Here is a 20523-nt window from a genome sequence, read left to right on the forward strand (position 1 = left end):
GGAGGGGGTTGGGGAAGGAGTGTAATAGGAAGAGGGGTTGGGCACTTGGGAGGAGGAGAAGGGGACCACAGAAAGGATGAGGGCCAATCAAGCTCTTGAGGGGAGGAAGGAGGGTTCAGTCAGGTCAGGAGACGGTCAGCAGGTCAGGAAAACAAACAGCAAGCAAGCGAACTCTCAGGAGCAGCTGGAGGGGACGAGACGCCTCCCTCCAAGCCTCCTCCTGTCTGAATGCTGCCTTAGCAACGCCAGTGTCTTATGCCCTCTCCCTGACCAATCACCTGCCTTTGCCCCTGGTACCTCACAGTGGACATTCCGGGTGACCTCACTTTTAGAACGTGCCCTGCCTAACTGATCCCCCACCACCAACTGCCATCCAACCCTGGGTCCTCTCTGCAAACTTTTCTGACCTTATGCTTTCTGGTCCTGCCCAACCCATGTCCCCTGCCCCCTACTTCTGGGGTGCTCCCTCCTCCTTTTCCAAATTCCCAGGATTTCCCTTGGGCAGTGGCTGAAAAACATGTGAGGCAAAGAATGACAGAACCAAGAGGAATCAAATATACAGGCAGGGTGGGAGGTCCTCACTCCCCTTCACTCAGCACTGCACACAAAATGCAGAGAGAACGTCCACAAGGTGGAGAAGACCCTAACAGCACACCATCTTAATCACACCACCACACCCATGTGGCCGTCCTTATCTGTAGTACACCTGTAGGTGACACATTGATTTTAAGTACCTATCTTATATGCATATAAGTAAGCCCTATGGTTTTTGCCAAATATATATATAACTATAAAAAATAGTTATATATTGTCACACCCCCTACACTTGGGTGATTTGTGTACACCCAGGTCCAAGGAGGCAGAAACTACCATGTGGGACAGAAGCAAAGTTGTGCTTTGGGGCAGTACTGGCTCTGAGGGGGACTGAGAAACCCTTTTGGGGCGGTGGGAAGACTTGGTGTCTAGATATGGAAGGAGGTGGTTGTGTTCACTCAATCAAGAAATACTGAGCACGTGGGGTCTGCCAGTCTTAAGGGTCAGAGAGACCCTCGTATCTGTCCCCATGAAGTGACCAACTGCTGACAGCGAGGAAGGGATGAGATGCCTGGAGTGGCCACCAGAGTCCAGTGAGAGGGCCCCGTGCTCAGTCCAGTGAGAGGGCCCCGTGCTCATCCAGGCTTTGGGCCCCAGCCCTGCCAGCTGCCCCCAGGAGCCCCAATTCCAAGCAAACCCTGAGGGGGGCTGAGGGCAGCAGCTCGCTCCTAAGTCTCAGGAGCTCCCACAGTGTGCCCAGTGTTCTTAGTGAGAAATGGGCAGGGGGCAGTCAGTGGTTTGGGACGCTCTGCCATTGACAAAGAGGAGTTGGGTGAAAATACCTGGCTCATTACACGTTCCTCAATCCAATCCCCCAGGAGCCCCTTAAGCCCGCAGTGCCCTCCCTCCTTCCACCTGGGGCAGGTGGCCAGCCCTGCAGCAGCTCTGGGGTCCAGGTTGGGCCACCAGCTGGTCAAGGGCCACCAACAGGTCAAGGTGTGACCGTGCTGCCCGGGAAGAGGGGGAACAGCAGTCCAGCCGTACCAGCAGGAGCAGCCTCTGTAACTGGGCTCCTCCCACTGTGAGCAGGGCTGGGGCCAAAACATGGCAGTGAGGGTGGGAGGGCTGGGAGAGGTGCAGCCCTGTGGCCCTGGACAGGGCTGGACCAGAGCCCAGGGCCTAAGGGGCCTGTGGAGAAAGACAGAGGCAGGCAGGAAGAGAGACAGTGCATGAGTGACTGAGAGAGGGAGGTGGGGGTCAAGTCCTAGAGTGACAGACAGTGACAGGGGGAACCACGTAGGGAGAGCAAGTACAAGACAAGGCAAGAAGAAAAGAGGGAGCCAGCCCACAGTGCATGGTGGAGGATGAAGGGCCAGGGTGGCCTGACTCTGGGAAGGGGCCCTGAGTGGAGGGGGCAGAAAAGGCAGGAATCCTGGCATCACAGTCCCTCCCACGCCAAGGCTCTCACCTCCCTGGAGCTGAGCTCCCCCAGGGGTCACTGTACTTGCAAAGACTGGTACCTCCCATTTTTCTTGGGACTGCTGGTAGCAGCCTCTGTGTCTGTCCCTATCGGGGCTGACGTCCAGGAGAATGGGCTGCCCTTGGGGAGGAAACTCCAGAGCCTGCCCTGTGGAGAGCTGACCCTAACTCCTCACAGACCCAGTGGGGCTGCATTTCCAACCGCACTGCTGGGCCTTCCTGGTCCCACAGCCAGGCTTCAGGCGCTGTGCTGGCTCCAGGATCCCCTGTCTGGAGGGACTGAGTCCCATCCAGGGTGAGCAGGCTTCCGGGATCCTCGGTCTCCTTCTACTGTCAATCAGAATTCCTTCCAACTCTCAGGAGTCGGGACCCCCTATAAATCAATTAACATCAGGTCAAAGGTATTGAGGTCTCAAACTAAGCAATAAAATGTGCCAACTGACCAAATTCAAAAGTGCAGTGTTCCAACTACACAACATTCTCAACAACCCATTTTATGGATGAGAAGACCGAGGGGATGTGAATCAGCTAAGGGTCTCGGGGCTGGCGAGCGCTGTAACTTTACCCTGAACCAAGGTCTACCTTCGAAAGGGATCCACCTGGAGCCCATCCTGTGACCTGCTCCCTGGGGTTCTGAGGAAGACTGTTGGCTTTTCCTTGGGAAATTCCTCTTGCAATGGCATTAAGTCATGCATCAGTCAGGACAAACGGTGAGGATGTGTTCACGAGGGATCCTGTGTCTCAACGGCAACTCAACTTTGTCTCAGGAAACGGGTCTTCTATTATTAATTTGGGCACCAAGGTAAATAAGAGTAAAAACATAAAATCTATCATACATATGAGTATTTAATTAAAAATATAAATAACTTTATGAACTATAAATGGATGCATTGCATTGGCCCATGACAAACAGGACATTACATACATTCATTACAAAGAAGTGCTGTCATGGGTGGGGATGTGGTGACAAGAGCAGGGTCATTTTTAGCAGGGAAGGAGGTCCTACAGCTCTCAGTACAGGGTGGGTTAAGTTCACAGTGCTTCTCCCCATGACCAAACTCTCAACACACACACACACGCAAACACACACCACAGACATGCACACACACACACACACACACAAAGGCAAATAAATGCACACAGATCCTAAAATGACCATCTACCTTCTGATCAGAAAAAAGATAAAGATATGTACTCATACCACCTAACAACACACTGACCACACATACAGTTCCCACAGTAACTTCTTAATACTTCAGTTCTATGAGCCTCTGAAGCTCCCCTCACTTGCACTCATCATCATCTAACAGAAAGAAATCATAAACAATACTTCAAGTCTCATTCATCACAGTTCTTCTAGGAACTTATATTATTCCAAGTGTCAGAAGAATATACAATTCACAATTTCAGAAGGAGTTTCTGGCTCAGTAGTTTTCAAGGTTAAAAGCTTCCACTGACTACACAGAATTATTGGCTCCACTTTTCTCCTTCTGTGCTTTCTATGCCAACTAAAATTTCCCTATACATCTAATTATTTTGGATTTCAGTCAGTGGCCTGATAGTGCATTTTGTAGGTAAGGTAAAGTGTGATTGTTCCTACAGATCGCTATCTATCGATGAGCATTTTATTCTTTTAGTATTAAGTAGAACAACTGACTTCCAATCTACAGCTTTTCCTGTAGCTGCGGAAACACTAATAAAGCTTACACTGATGTCACTCACCACACATGACCAGACTCACAGCTTGTCCTGACCGCACTCTGACCTCCTCTGGTCAGTGTCCCGGAACACCAAGCCCACACGCATGCGGCTGTGACTCTAGGGCCAGCACGCCCACCTTCTCCATTTACTTACTCTCAGTTGTCACTACTTTCCTATTATTTGACCTAAAAGTTGCCCTCCTCCTACCCTTACCCTGAGCATCTCAAGAGTAACCTAGAAACTAAACTCTTCACATGGCACAAACTGTAATCGCATTACTAGTAGCCCTAAGGTTAGCCTATGAATGAATTTAAAGGGATTAGAATGAACGTATGATAATTACTTTAAACAAAAACATTTTGACTCATAAAACTATAATTAACTTCATAATTATCAAATGGCATTCATCTATATTACTATCCTTTTTGCATTTACAGTACCCTATATGGATACTAATATATAAATCACACTTAACATCCCCATTACTATGCTTATATGGCACAATAACATCGTTTTTCATTACAGCTGCTGTCACCATGCTCAGCACCCATTCTACATGAGCTGGCATAACACCTACCATCAGTGCTCCCGCCTGTGTGGCTACACCGGGACCATCACTAACAGCTGTGGGATCCAACGCCTACGGTACTGATTATGTACAAAATCTTAACCTTCTTCAAGGCTAAAACTCATTATTCCAAACATTATATTAATACAATTAACATGATTACCAAAAATTATACCCTCTGAATTAACACTAAACCTTATGGTCTATTAACCAGCCTTATCAGCTCATTCTTCCTGAATCAACTGACACTAGCATTCACTTTTCACTAGCCTCCTGTTAGTGCCTCCACTTGCATCAACAACTTCTCTTCTTCCACCAGCACACACAGCCAGCCGATTTCATCCATCCCAGCAATCATTAATCCCCAAAACTGTATCATCCCAAGTACCCTTACTACAAACATCCTTAGACTTTTACACTTCACAACTGACCACATTCTAGAGTTTAATCAAAACAACATGAGTCAAAACCCTAATCATTTACTACCCACTAAGAAAATCAGACAAGATGATTTAATTCAGGACTCTGTTTCTTACTGTATGTACTCCTTGGATCACTTCCACTTGTCACTACACTAATTTTTACCCAGAATCTTGTAGGTTCCTTACATTTTATAATAATTCAACACTAAACTCAGGCAGCATCCATTTCCTGATCTGGTGTTTCCCTACGACTGACATTTGTAAGAGAACTTACAGTAAGCAGACCCCTTTAGGACCTGCTCCTTTGGTTCCCAAGGGCATAACTGGAGTTTGCATTCCTGGACCCAGAGCACCTGCAGTCATGTTCCTCACACTAGGCAGCTGGGGCACATCACACATTATAATATTCAATCCCTTGGAAAACCAGACGGCATATCCTGTCCTTATACTATCTTTATGAGGAATGATCATAACGAGCCCCATCTGTGCCAGACAGACGTACAGCCGCTCCCTGCAGGGCTCCCCACCAGCCACACACAACAGGAGCTGTGGGCATCCGTGCTCAGAAGCATGGTGTCACAGCGGTGCTCCAGCCCTGACAACCGCCCACGCCTTAAGTCATGGTCTGAACCACATGTCAGGCACCCAGGCACGGGGTTCAGCACCAGGACGAGGAGCCCCCTCAGCTGGGGTGAAAACCAGCGAGCTTGCTGGGGCACTGTAAGACACGGAGCCACTGTTCTTGAAGAGCCTGTGCAGACACTCGCTGACTCCCCATCATGGCAGGGACACAGCAGGGTGAACACTGCCTTCGGCTCCAGTCGGCTGGCAGGGGTGGCTCAGGGGGACCCCTGGACTCCCCCAGGCTCCTGCTCCCACCCTCCATGTTCTGGTGCTGCTTCCCACTCAGGTGGAGGCCTGGGTGTGGCCCTGCCTCTGAAAAAACGGCCGGCAGTCACGGCCAGCTAGCGTCCCCGCACACCCTCTGCAGGGAACAGCACCAGCAACAGGGAAGAGCCTGCCATCCCCAGAACTCACTTTCCTGTGCACACCTGACAGGGTGGGGCCAGCTCAGTGGTGCAGCCCCAATCTCTCTGGCCCCTACCCACCCTCTAGCCAAGGTGTGCACACTGGAGGAAAAGTAAAACCAGTACAGAAGGGCCACTGCAAGCCCTCAGGCCTCAGCCACAACCCAAACCAAAACAGAGACTGCCATCACACCCAGGAGAACCCCACTCCCACAGAGATCCTGTTCCAGCCCCATGGGACCCTGTGCCACCCCTGATAGGGCTGGAACAGTCACTGAGCAGAGAAGCCCCTGCTTCAACCTGGAACTGGTTCCAGTGCCTCTGACTCCAGCCCTGCCGCCCCACTGCAGTGGCTGCCAGCACGTCCTGGGGGAAGAGGGCAGCCCAGGATCACTTCAGGTCCAGCTCTTCCCAACAAGCCCGCTGGGCACAGAAGACTGCACAGCAGTGCTCTCACACAAGGACACCTTTCATTCTGGGGCAGGTACCTGATTCACCTAATTTCACAGAAATACAGAAAGTTAAAATGAGAAGACACAAGAACATGTTTTCAATGAAAGAATAACAAAACAAACATAATGAAAAGAAATAATTTACCTGACAAAGAGGTCAAAGCAATAGCAACAAGAATGATAACTGAACTGGGAAAAAGAACAGATGAGCACAGGGAGAATTTTCAAAAAGAACTAGAAAATATAAAAAAGAACCAATCAGAGCAGAACTGCAGGTAGTACAGAAGATTAGGCAATGCAGATGATCCATTAGCAATCTGGAAGTCAGAATGTAAAACACCCAATCAAAAAAGCAAGAAGAAAAGGCCTGTTACATGAGTTTAAGGCACTTCTGAGACAGCATCAAGCATAGTAAGACTCACATTACTGGGGTCTCTGAAGAGAGAAAGGCTGAGAAAACGTTGGATAAGATTAAGGCTGAAAACTCCCCTAATCTGAAGAAGGAAACGAATATCCAGGCACAGGAATCAGAGAGTCTCAAACAGGATCAGCTGAGACAGACCCACATCAAGACATACCATCATTCAAAAAGCAGAATTTAAAGATAATGATAGAATTTCTAAAGGCAGCAAGAAAAAAGGAGTGTCACAGAAAATGAAATCCCTCATGAGCCTATCAGCTGCTTTTACTGCACATATTTTTTAAATTTATGTATATGCACTGTTGATTGTCTCTAAGAATGTTTATAGAGCTTTAGCTTTTTAAACTTACGTAGTTATTAAAGGAATGAAACCAAACACAAAATAAAAATTCAGAAAGATACACGCATCCCACTATTAACAGCAACACTATTTACAATTGCCAAGACATGAAAGCATCCCAAGTGCACATCAACAGATGTATGGATAAAGGAGATGCACCATATGTAGGTAATGGAATACAGTTCACCCATAAGAGAGAAGGGTATTTTTCCATTTGTGGCCCTTCGTTCACCAATTTTTTTCACTTCAAAACCCAGAATTTTAGAACTGGCATAAACATTTCCATTGCATCAAAACCAACAAAATACCTAGAAATAAACTTATTCAAGGAGGTTACGTATATTCTGAAAACTGTAAAACATTGATGAAGGAAATTGAAGATGACATAAAGAAATGGAAAGATATCTTATGCTCTTGGATTGGAAGCAACAACATTATCAAAATGGCCATCTACCCAAAGAAATCTACAGATTCAATGCAACCCCTGTCAACACTCATGGCATTTTTCACAGAACTAGAACAATTACAAAATTTATGTGGAACAATAAAAGACCCCTAACAGCCAAAACAATCTTGTCTATGTCTTTTTTTTTTTTCCTTTCCTGCTTTCTTCTTTTTTGTTGTCTTTTCTTGTGGTTTGATGACTAGAGAAGTTCCTTTAACATTTGCTGTAAAGCTGGTTTGGAGGTGCTGAATTCTTCTAGCTTTTGTCTATCTGTGAAGCTTTTGATTTCTGCATCAAGTCTGAACATGAGCCTTTCTGGATAGAGTGTTTATTCTTCATTGTACATTTTTCTCTTCTTATCACTTTAAATATGTCGTGCTGATCCCTTCTGGTCTGTAGACTTTCTGCTGAGAAATCAGCTGATAACCTTATGTGAGTTCCCTTGTGTGTTGTTTTGTTGCTTTCCTCTTACTGATTTTAACATTTTCTCCTTATTCATAATTTTTGCCAATTTGATGACTATGTGCCTTCTTGGTGTGTTCCTCTTTGTGTTGATCCAGGACTTGGGTGACTGTTTCCTTTCCCAAGCTGGGAAAGTTTTTGGTTATTATCTCACCAAAATTTTTCTAGGTCCTTTCTCTCTCTCTTCTCTTTCAGGGACCCCTATAATGTGAATACTAGTGTGCTCCACGTTGTCCCAGGGTTCTCTTAAACTGTCTTCATTCCTTTTCATTTTTTTTTCTGTTCTGCAGTAGTGACTTCCACTAATTTGTCTTCTAGCTCACTGATCAGTTCTAGTTCTGCTTCATTTAGTCTATTCTTGGTTCCTTCTAGTGTGTTAGATCATTAAAGTCATTTCAGTGATTTTATTCTTCAACTGTTTGGGTATTCTTTCTATTTTCCAACTTTTTGCTAAAAATTTTGCTCTGTGCATCTGTACTCCTCCTCAGTTCTCTAAACATCTTCACCATCATCACTTTAAAACTTTCTCAGAAAAAATTCCTGTCTCCTCATCACTTATTTCTTGTGGGATTTTATCTTTGTGCCTTGGCCTGGGAGATATTGTCTGCTGCCTCATTCTTTCTGTATGTATTTTTAGGTAGTTTAGTTACATTTCTTGACCTTGAAGAAGCAGCGTTCTGTGGCAGATGTCCTGTGTGTCCCAGCAGTATGCTCCTCTCTTGTCACCCAAGGGCCAAGGTCCAGCCAGTCCCAGTGTGGAATCTGGCTTGTGTGTGGATTCCTTCTACAGGTTTTGGGATTGTTGTTTCCTTCTTTCTGGTATCTGCTCCCTGGTGGATGAGGCTGGACTAGAGGCTTACGCAGGTTTCCTGGCTGGAGGAGCCAGTGCCTGCCCACTGCTGGGTGAACCTCGGTCCTGGACCTCTGGTGGGTAGGGCCTTGTTCAGAAGCCTCTGTGGCTCAGGAAGTCTGCTGATGGGTGGGGCTGTGTTCCCACCCTGTATGTCGTTTGGCCTGAGGCTTCCCTACAGGCTGTTGGGTGGGGCTGGTCTTGGTTCTAATGATCCAATCAAGATGTCAGCCTCCAGGAAAGCTCGTGTAGATGAACACTCCCAGAATGTCTTCTACCAGCTTTTATGTCCCCTGGGTGAGCCACAGATGTCCTCTATGTCCCCAGACCTTCCAAAGCCAATAGGCAGGTCTGGCCCAGGTTCCTATGAAATCACTACCTCTGCCCTTGAACCTGACACACATGAGATTGTGTGTATGCTTCCCAAGAGAGTGAAGCCTGTTTCCCCCAAGTCCTGTGTAGCTCCTAGAGCTAAGCCCCACTGGCCTTCAAAACCAGATGTCCTGGGGTCTCCTCCACCTCCCGATGCTGGAATCCTGGGCTGCAGAACCTGATGTGGGGTTTAGAACTCAGTCCGGTGAGAGGGTCTCTGTGATTTATTCTTCAGCTTCTGGTTCACCCACCCTGAGGGGTATAGGGCCTGATTATATCATGAGAATGCCTCTCGCACCATCCTGCTGTGGCTCCCTTTTTATATTTCCAGTTGAAGACCTTTTTTGCTAGGTTCCAGTCTTTTATTTGATGCTTGTTTAGAAGTCAGTTGTTTCATTGCAGTTGTGAGGAGAGGTCATGGAGGCCAATCAGCTGTTTTTCAACAGAGTCACTGCAGGCCATAAGGAACAGTCACGATATATTTAAATTACTTAAAAGGAAAAACTTAGAACCGAGGCTACCTACTCAGCAAAGATTAATCACAATTGAAAGACAATTTAAGAGCTTCTCAGATAAGCAAAAACTAAGAGTTCATCAATCCTAAACTAACCTTACAAGATGTATTAAAAGGTTTTCTTTACGTGAAACAGAGTAAGAAATAAGAACTTGTGTGAAGGGGAAAATCCCACTTTAAGGGCAAAAACAAAAATTGTAAAAGCAACTATAATTACAGTAAACACTTACATGAGGCATATGAAGATGTAAAAAATGAAATCAAAAACAAAAAGAAGGGTGGGGGAGTAAAACAGGAGATCATTTAGAATTTATATGACCTTAAATGACAATCACTTTAAGACAATCAGATATTGTAATGGAGCAAAGTATATGAACTTCATGGTAACCATAAATCAAAAACCTACATTAGATGTGCAAAAACAAACTAGAGAAACACAAATGTAACAATAAAGAAAATCAACTAACCATAACAGAAGACTATGAAGGAAGAAAGACAGAGAAGGACTACAAAAACACTTGGCAAAGCAGAAGGATAGAAGATTAACATACACAAGTAAGTTTGCATTTCTTTACATTAACAATGAAATGGTAGGAAAAGAAAGTAAAAAAAAAAATCACATCCAAAACAATAAAATACTTATGAAAAAATTTGGCCAAGCAGGTGAAAGACTTATATACATGAAGAACTACAAAACATTGATTAAAGAAATGAAAGATGACTTAAAGAAATGGAAAGATATCCTATATTCTTGGATTGGAAGAATTAATATTATTAAAATGGCCATACTGTCCAAGGCAATCTACAGATTTAACACAATCCCTATCAGGCTACCCAGGACATTTTTCACAGAACTAGAGCAAGTAATCCTAAAATTTATATGGAATCATAAAAGATGCAGAATTGCCAAAGCATTACTGAAGAAGAAGAATAAAGCTAGAGGAATGATCCTCCAAACTTCAGACAATACTGCAGAGCTACAGTACTCAAAACACTGTGGTGTTGGATCAATGGAACAGAATAGAGAGCCCAGAAATAAACACACAGACCTACAGTTCATCTTCGGCAAAGGAGGCAAGATATACAGTGGAGAAATGGCAGTCTCTTCAGCAGGTGTTGGGAAAACTGGATAGCAGCATGTAAATGAATGAAGTTAGGACACTCCCTCACACCATACTTAAAAATAAACTCAAAATGGCTTCAAGATTGAAATATAAGACATAACACCATAGAACTCCTAGAATAGAACACAGGCAAAACTTTCTCTGACATAAATTATAGCAATGTGTTCTTAGGTCAGTCTCCCAAGGCAAGAAATGAAAGCACATATAAACAGATGGGACCTAATCAAACTTGTAAGTTTTTGCACAACAAAGCAAACCATCAAACCATAAAGAAAATGAAAAGACAAACTATGAAACTGAAGAAAATATTTGCAATCAATGTGACCAAAAAGGGCTTAATTTCCAAAATACACAAACAGCACATTAAACTCAGTAACAACAACAAAACAGATGACTCAAACCCCAAAACAGGCTGAAGACCTAAATAGTCATTTCTCCAAAGAAAACTACAAATGGCCAACAGGCGCATGAAAAGATGCTGAACATTGCTAATTATCAGAGAAATTCACATCAAAACTACAATGAGATATCACTTCACACCAGTCAGAATGGCCATCATTAAAATGTCTACAAATAACAAATGCTGGAGACACTGGGAAAAGGGAACTCTCCTACACTGCTGGTGGTACTGCAAATTGGTACAACTATTACAAAAAACAGCATGGCGGTTCCTTAAAAAACTAAAAGTAGAGCTGCCATGTGACCCAACAATCCCATTCTTGGACTTATCCAGAGAAAGCACTAAATTAAAAGGATATATGCATCCCAATGTTCAACATTATTTACAGCAGCCAAGACAGGGAAGCAACCTACATGTCCCTTGTCACATAAGTGGATAAAGAAGAAATGTTTTATATATACATACATTTTATACACACACACACTAGAATAGTACTCAGCCATAAAAAAAAAGAATGAAATGATACTATTTGCAGCAACATGCATGGACCTAGAGATTACACTAAGTAAGTTGGTAACAGAAAGAAAAATATCACATTATATCATTTGTATGTGGAATTTAAAACATGCCACAAGTGAACTTATTTACAAAACAGAACAGACTCAGAGACATGAAAAAAAAACTTATGATTACCAGGTGGAAAGCAAGAAGGAAGATACATTAGATGTTTGGGATGAGCAGATACAAACAACAATAGATACAAACTACTACATATAAAATAAATAAAAAACAAGGTCTTCCTGTATAGCACAGGAAAATTTTCAATATCCTGTAATAAACCACAGTGAAAAATATGAAAAGGAATATATATGTATAATATATATAACTAAAGAACTATGCTGTACATACTCAAATGAAGTATTATTATATGAATTAAGCCATTATGTAAACATAACAGAATAATAGGCTATACTGGAAAATGCAATACTAGTCAAGATTCAAAAATAACTAAATTATCCCATTAGCAGAAAAGCAATGATAAAATAATGATTAAGTAGGATAAATGTAAAAAGGCATTTAATAAACTTCATCAATCAGTCATGAAAATAACTCTTAGCAAAACTGTAAAAGAAAGCAACTTCCATGACAAAGTGAAAATAATCAAAACAGTCTGGCATTGGCTTGGAAACAGACACATGTATCAGCGGAATAGAATACAGCTCATCAATAAACCCAGGCATGTATCATCAATAATTTACAACAAGGGAGTCAAAAATATACAATGGGGAAAAGACAGTTTCTTCACTAAGTGATGTGGGAAAACCTGTATAGCTACGTGCAAAAGAATGAAAATGGACCCCTATCTTTTTACCATACCCCAAATTCAACTCAAAATGCATGAAGGACTTGAACTCAAGACCTGAAACCATAAAACTACTGTAAGAAATCATAGGCAGTAAGCTCCCTGACATCAATCTTGGTGATGAGCTTTTGGATTTGACACCCAAAAGCAAAGGAAACAAAACTAAAGATAAGCATGTGTGATTGTATCAAACTAGAAAGCTCCTGCACAGCAAAGGAAATTAACAAAAACATGAAAAAATACCTAACTGAACGGAAGAAGAGAACTGCAAACAAAACAACCGAAAAGGGGCTGACATACAAAATATATTAAAAAGCTCCTACAGCTCAGTAACAACAACGAAACAAAAAACCCCAATCTGATTAAAACATGAAAAGGATCAATATCACTAGTCACCAGGGAAGCAGAAATCAATGCCACAACAAGGTATCACCTCCCACGTGTTAGGATGACTGTTATCAAAAAGACGAGACATAACAAGTGTTGGCAAGACATGGAAAAAAGGGACCCTGTGACTGTCAGGAATATAAATTAGTGGAGCCACAATATAAAAACCACATGGAAGTTTCCCAAAATATTAAGCATAGGGCTACAATATGATCCAGCAACTCCATTCTTACTTCTCTGAAAGAAATGAAAACACTAATTTGAGAGATCTGCAGGCCCATCTTCACTGCAGCATTAATTGCAACAATCAAGATGCAGAAACAACTGAAGTGTCCATCAGTGGATGAAATGGATGAAGAAAATCTGGTATGCCTGTATATATCTAACAAAACACTATTGAGTCATTAGAAAGAATGAAATCTTGCTATTTGCATCAATGTGGATTGACCCTGAGGGCATTATGCTAAATGAAATAAATTAGACAGAGAGAAACATGCATGGTTTCACTTACAGGTGGGAACTAAGACAAAACCAAAAACAAGCTCACAGATACAGAGAACAGACTGGTGGTTGCCAGGTGTGGGGAGGAGGAGAGGAGCAATTCTGGTGAACGCGGCCAAAAGACATAAACTTCCACTTACAAAATAAATAACATGGGGTCATGACACATACACTGTGGTGACTGTAAGTAATAATACCACATAAAATATTTGATATTACTAAGGGAGTAGAATCTTATCACAAGAAAAAAATTTGTAAATATATGTAATGATGGAAGTTAAGTAAATTCACTGTGGTAATCACTTCACAATATATATACAAATCAATTATTATGTTGTTTACCAGAACCTAATATAAAGTTATATGTCTATTATATCTCAATAAAAACAAACAAACCTAACAGCTATGCAATTTGTAAAAGGATATATTTGGGATAATGTGAACATTTAGCAACATTAGTAATAATAACAACAACAACAATAATAATTATGGTAACCTTGGGTACATCCTTTGGTGATCATTGTGCTAAGAGCTTAATTCACATTATCTCACTTATAAGACAATCAATCGTAAAAAGACCTGTATCATAGGTAATTTTACAAAGAATGAAACTGTGGCTTGGGGAAGTTAAGCAATTTTCCCAAGACAGTGGCACAGCCAGGACTCAGACCTGTCTTGGAACCAGAACAAAAGTGCACAGACCTTCATCCTACTAGACTACGTCTTACTACTTAATCAGTTCTGATTCCAGCCACTTCAAGTCTCTGACCTTCAATTTTCATTTACATATAAAACTTAGGATGTGAAAACCTGCATTGCTTATCCTGCAAAGCTGTACTAAGAAAGAATGGGGTTAATGATGCTTTGAAAACTGTAATAAGATGAATAAAAACCAGGAAGACAGGCAGTCGTCACAGCATGGTGGCAGCACCAGCCACAGCAGCCTGGTAAGAGCATCAGCACAGGGTAGCTCTGGTCTCCACACAAGATAAAAATTAGACACTCCATTGTTCTTAGGCATCTTCCTGCTAAACAAAAATATCTAAGTGAAACTTAAATGAAGTACAGCACATCCAGAATCAGCTCATTAACTGTTGAGGGTTTGATGTGTGTGTTTTGTTTTGCTACAAAGAAGAGGGCTGTTATTATTAACTCTGAGCAACTCTCTAATTGTGGTTCTGTAACAAAAATATACTTTGGGTCTTATTGCTATTTCTGGAGTGGGTGAGGACGGTGGGGGTGGCAGGGGGTGGGCTTACTCTACAGCACAGTAACATATGTCCACTCTAACACCCCATCCTGATGAGTCAGCACAAGCACTTCAGGATGAGCAATGTGGGAATAAAGAGAAGGCATCCTGCACGAGACGTTAAGTTTCAGAGTCCAGGTGCCCAAGTACCGAAATCACACTCAGCAGTCCAAGAAAATGCAAACAGCACAGGAGAGAAACAAAAACACAGCAAGTTCTCTCGCCTTTTGTTCAGAAACAAAAGTGACAATTCCATTCTGCTTTACAGAAGCCTGCAGGGGGCTGCAATTACCCAGGTCACTTCAGCTGTAGTTACTCCTCCCTCTGCAGTAGAAGTTCTCTAGTAAAGATTGCCATCTTTATTTCTTTACCAACAGAAACCCCATTAACAGTATTGTTCAAATTTTCTGGGAAGAAATAGACTGAAAGCTGGCTTTTTACTAGACAGAAATGCAAAGCAAGGTGCAGAGGAAGGAAACAGAACAATGAATCCAACATGATTGAGCATGATGAGTCCAGTAATGTTTAGAATCCAGACAGGAAGAAACACACTCAGAACACCATGAACCATAAAGAAAACAAAAGGAAAGAAAGCAACTTCCTGAATCTGATTATCTAAGTGAACTCATAATGGAATAGAAAAGAACAAATCTGACTCCAGGTTAGATCTGTTCCTTTGACTTTAACCCTGTGCTGTTTCCTAGGCTTCCTCTTGCTGGCTCTGCACCTTTTATAAAATAAAGCTGCCAATAGCCTGAAATGTATAGGAGAGCCTATTCTCAAGGTTCTGACCTAAAGGACATTAACATGTTTCCATTCATATAAAGATAGTAAGTTGCAATACAGAAAATAACATTTGTTTCATTGGAGGCTTACCAAAACACCACAATCTGACCCACAGGGACAGCTGCAAGAACACAGGATTCCAAGAACAAAGAATTCCTACACCAAGAAGTTTGCAACAACCAAGAATTCCCCCTCTTCTTTTTGGTATAAAAGAAGCCTGAATTCTGACTTGCAGAAAATGGTTCTGCAGGACATCAGTCTACCATCTTCTGGGTCAGCCAACTTTCTGAATAAAGTCACTAGTCCTTGCCCCAAAACCTTGTCTTCTGATTTATTGGCCTGTTGTGCACTGAGCGGAATGAGTTTGGACTCAGTAACAATAACAAATGATATAATTAATGAGCAAATATTGAACGAGTTTTCCCTGTAACTGGAACCAGATGCCAGCTTTCACCCCTTCTATTCAATATGTACTGAAGACAGGATAATAATGCAATAACAACAATAAAATAGGCATAAAGATCAAATTGTAAGCAAGAAAACGGTCATTGTATGTGCATGGCATTATCATATGCATGGAAAATCCACCACAATCCAAAGACATTTATAATTAGTCAGTGAATTAAAGCATGGTTATTGGATTGAGGATCAGTATAAAATCAAGCAAATTTTTCTGTCTGTAAGCAAGAAACAAAATAAAATTAACCTGCAAACAGCAGACAAGGAAATGAGTATTCACAGGAGAAAAGAATCAATAAAAGATTAACCTGCACAACATTAAAAAATAATGCTTCAGGCCTTCTTGCACCTGGTCTGCCCTCTCCTCAGGGGCTGTGAGTCCTCTCCAGCCAGGCTGGGTCCAGCCCAGGCTGCAGGGCACTGTGCACAGGCCGGGCAGGGGCCCAATATCGGCCTCCCTGTACAGCTGGCACTCGCACGATACTGGCCCTAGTCAGATGTCCACCGCCTCTGAGCCCAGGGGCTCTGGGTAATAGAAATTTTAAAAATAAGTCTTCAAATCAGTATAAGAAAAGCACAAAGAACCAACAGGAAAGTGAGAAGACCATACGAAGAAAAATAAGCCCAAGAGGCTGACAGAACTCCTGAAAGGTAACTCTCCTGATGCAGGGCCAGGTGAGAGGATCCCAGCAGGTCCCCAAGACAAGATGCCAGGAGGCAGGACCACCAGGGAGGTGACAGCGCCCCATGCTGTGGGGGAGGGTCCCAGGCCCAGGACTTCCAGTGGGGGCTCCAGGTCTCCTGCCTCAGTCTTGGCCCCCACTGCACCGCCAAGCATAGCCCCAAGTCACCACCCCCAAGCTGGGGAGGATTCTGATTGGCCAGGTCAGAAAAAGTCATACAAAATGTGACTGTCACATGAGAGTCACACAGGACACAATATCAGACTGTAACACAAGAGACAAGACTCAACTGTCATCACAGTACTTCCTAAAGAACAAAGCTTAATTTCATCCTCCAACCAGGCAACATGTTACAAAATGTTCAAATGAATGAGTATCAGAACAGAGAGCCAGAAATGAACCCACAAACTTTTGGTCAACTGATCTTTGACAAAGGAGGCAAGAATATACAATGGAATAAAGACAGTCTCTTCAGCAAATGGTGTTGGGAAAACTGGACAGCAGCATGTAAAACAATGAAGCTAGAACACTCCCTTACATCATACACAAAAATAAACTCAAAATGCATCAAAAACTTAAACATAAGACAAGATACAATAAACCTCCTAGAAGAAAATATAGGCAAAACACTGTCTCATATACATCTCAAAAATATTCTCCTCAGGCAGTCTACCCAAAAAATAGAAATAAAAGCAAGAATAAACAAATGGGACCTAATTAGACGTACAAACTTCTGGACAGCAAAGGAAACCATGAACAAAACAAAATGACAACCTACAGAATGGGAGAAAATTTTTGCAAAAGATGAAACTGACAAAGACTTGATCACCAGTATATATAAACAGCTCATATGACTTAAGAAAAAACCAAACAACCTAATCCAAAATTGGGCAAAGACCTAAACAAGCAATTCTCCAAGGAAGAAATATAAATGACCAACAGGTACATGAAAAAATGCTCATTATCACTAATTATCAGAGAAGTGCAAATCAAAACTACAACGAGGTATCACCTCACACCAGCCAGAATGGCCATCATTCAAAAGTCCACAAATGACAAATGCTGGAGAGGCTGTGGAGAAAAGGGAACCCTCCTACACTGCTGGTGGGAATGCAGGTTGGTGCAGCCACTGTGGAAAACAGTATGGAGATTCCTCAAAAGACTAGGAATAGACTTACTGTATGACCCAGGAATCCTGCTCCTGGGCATATATCCAGAAGGAACCCTACTTCAGAAAGACACCTGCACCCCAATGTTCATAGCAGCACTATTTACAGCAGCCAAGCCATGGAAACAGCCTAAATGTCCATCGACAGATGACTGGATAAAGAAGATGTGGTTTATTTTTACAATATGGAATAAATACTATTCAGCCATAAAATGTGACAACATAACACCATTTGCAGCAACGTGGATGCTCCTGGAGAATGTCATTCTAAGTGAACTGAGCCAGAAAGAGAAAGAAAAATACCATATGAGATCACTCATATGTGGAAGCCGGAAAAAAAAACATACATACAAAACAGAAACAGACTCACAGACATAGAATACAAACTTGTGGTTGCCAAAGGGGAGAGGGGTGGGTAGGGACAGACTGGGAGTTTGAAATTTGTAGATACTGACAGGCGTATGTAGAATAGATAAACAAGGTTATACTGTATAGCACAGGGAAAGAAATACAAGATCTTGTGGTAGCTCACGAAAAAGAATGTGACAATGAATATTATGTATGTTCGTGTATAACTGAAAAATCGTGCTGTACACTGGAAATTGACACTGTAAACTGACTATAACTGAATAAAAAAATTGTTTAAAAATAAAGTGCTCCACTCAGAGCTGGTTACGTGCTGATCTTTCAGGGACAGAGACTAGGTTGGAACCTAAATGTACAGACTGGGAGAGAAAGGGGTTTCAACTACTCTGACCACTTCTTGTTGAATGAGAGGCCAAGCCCTCACATTTCAAAAGTGCCCAGTTGGTGAGAAGAGCCACTGCAGGGCAGGAGAAGGGAAGGAACCTCCTTAACAAAGGTCCCAGATGAGAAGATGGCCCAGTGACACTCACTCAGTCCCAGAGGGCCTTCAACCTGAATGAGAACGTGGGGAACCCGGGCAGAAGTAGGCGCCAAGCCTCCTCTCACCTGCGCAAGGTGGAGGCAGCTCTCAGCACCCCTCCCTCACCACCCACCTGTCCAGCCTTTCTCACTGAATCACACGGGAATTGGGTGGAAAGGATTTCAGCCCCATGTGTTGGTGCCCTGGGCGGGGCTGGGATGCCCCCTCCATCCAAGTGGAGGGCAATGATGTTCTGGACTCAGCTGCTCCAAGTGCCCCGTGTGGGTATTTCCTGGCACCACAATCTGGAGGGGAGGATCTGACTAATTTTGTCTGTCGACAACCCAAATGCTTACCGAGTCTTTTATTAGTCAGCATAGTAACATTTATAGTAAAGGGCTGAGTCCAGACACAGCAGATGCCAACCTCTGTGCTACCTCGTGAGATCTGCCCAGACCACAGCGTTAGATGTAATTTACCCTCATAAATTCCCTCTCCATTAAGTGCGAGCTCACACTTGACCCTTAGCCAACTTCAGCAACCTCCCATTTAGGTTCCTGGGGAAGGTTCTCACATACAACATCCATGGCTTACGACAGTGACCCCAAAGCATCCCGAATGTCAGAGGCATGTACACGTGAGATACACTTCTTAGGGAGAGGTTTTTCTATTAAAATAGCTGCTCCATGCGATGGATAAAGGCAATCAATGTCTGAACACGTCCTGCCACACACAGGATGCAAATCAACACTCGGACAGGCTCAACTTGTGTTTATCTTTGTTCATGGTCCCTGCTTCTTTTTGTAAAGTCTTGTAAATTTACCTTCCCTCAGGTGTTCTGATACTCTTCCTACTCAAATTAGTAATTTCTGCTCTCTGTGTTATTAAGCTACTTAGAAAATGGAATAGTACCAAGGTAGATTGGCAATCTGTTAAGAGTCAATGAAGGCAAACTTCCAGGTAGGTTCCTAACAAAGATGTGTGTGTTATAATAAAAGCCCATACTGACAAGTCCTATGAATGATTTGCATTTACTACTGGGGTTTTTTAACTCATATAGCTAAGTGCTATAACTCATACAGCATTTGCATTTTCCCCAAATGCATTTTTGTTTACTAACGCTACAGTTGATATACCCTTATGATTTAATTCATCAAAAGCAATCACTTAAGCATTGTACGTGGGCATGTTTGTGGCCTGCATTCTCACAGGCTGCCAAGCATGACACAAATATGAGACTAAGTTCATCAGGAAATGAGTGTGCACATGACCCAGGGCCACACCAACCCATCTACTGCCCTGCACCAGCAACTACAGGAGAAGGCGCCATAAAATCTACAAAATTCTGCCAGCTCTAAGCTGACAACAGTACTTACAGGTTTCAGGGGCCTCGTGCCAGCCAGGGGAGCTGCTGCACCGGCCAGGGGCGGGGTCCAGCCAACGTCCCAGCTGTTTGGCGTCGGATTGTACACTTGGACATTTCTGGCCAGTCCTCTCACCACTGAGAAAAGAAAAGCCAACACATATTTCGTATGTCTACTTACACGTGTCGAGCTATCACTTCCCCTGAGCTTCTGCTCTGTAGTAGGAGAAATACTGACTTCCTTAAACTTTGAATTATCTACAAACAAAAGCAGGTGAAAACTCTCCAAATCCACACTTAGCCAAACTTAGCCAACTAGGGCCTTGGTCTCTACAGAAGCTAAGTTGGTGCCAATAAAAACAAGGGAGTAAAAGTAGTAGCACTGGGTTGGCCACAAAAGGACAAGTGGCAAGAGCGAGAAACTGGAAAAGCAGCTTCAGTTTTTCAGCACAGGTCAGGAGAGACAGACAAGAGGATTCCATCATCTCTGCCTCTAAATGAGAACTGACAACACCAAGGACGCCCATCGAATCCAGGCGGCTAGGTTAGCTGGTTTCAATCATTCA

At 43.0% G+C, this 20523-nt stretch overlaps 1 protein-coding gene across 1 annotated transcript in view; it reads right to left on the minus strand.

The window, feature by feature from the left end:
* LOC140689642 (uncharacterized) overlaps nucleotides 1-20523 on the minus strand; it is a 227539-nt gene that overhangs the window by 159095 nt on the left and 47921 nt on the right. Inside the window, exon 7 of the mRNA XM_072950623.1 lies at nucleotides 19971-20095. Coding sequence (XP_072806724.1) covers nucleotides 19971-20095 — 125 coding nt within the window. The remainder of the gene's footprint in view (nucleotides 1-19970; nucleotides 20096-20523) is intronic.

Source organism: Vicugna pacos, chromosome 27 (genome assembly GCF_048564905.1).
Source record: "Vicugna pacos chromosome 27, VicPac4, whole genome shotgun sequence".
Classification (NCBI taxonomy): Eukaryota; Metazoa; Chordata; class Mammalia; order Artiodactyla; family Camelidae; genus Vicugna; species Vicugna pacos.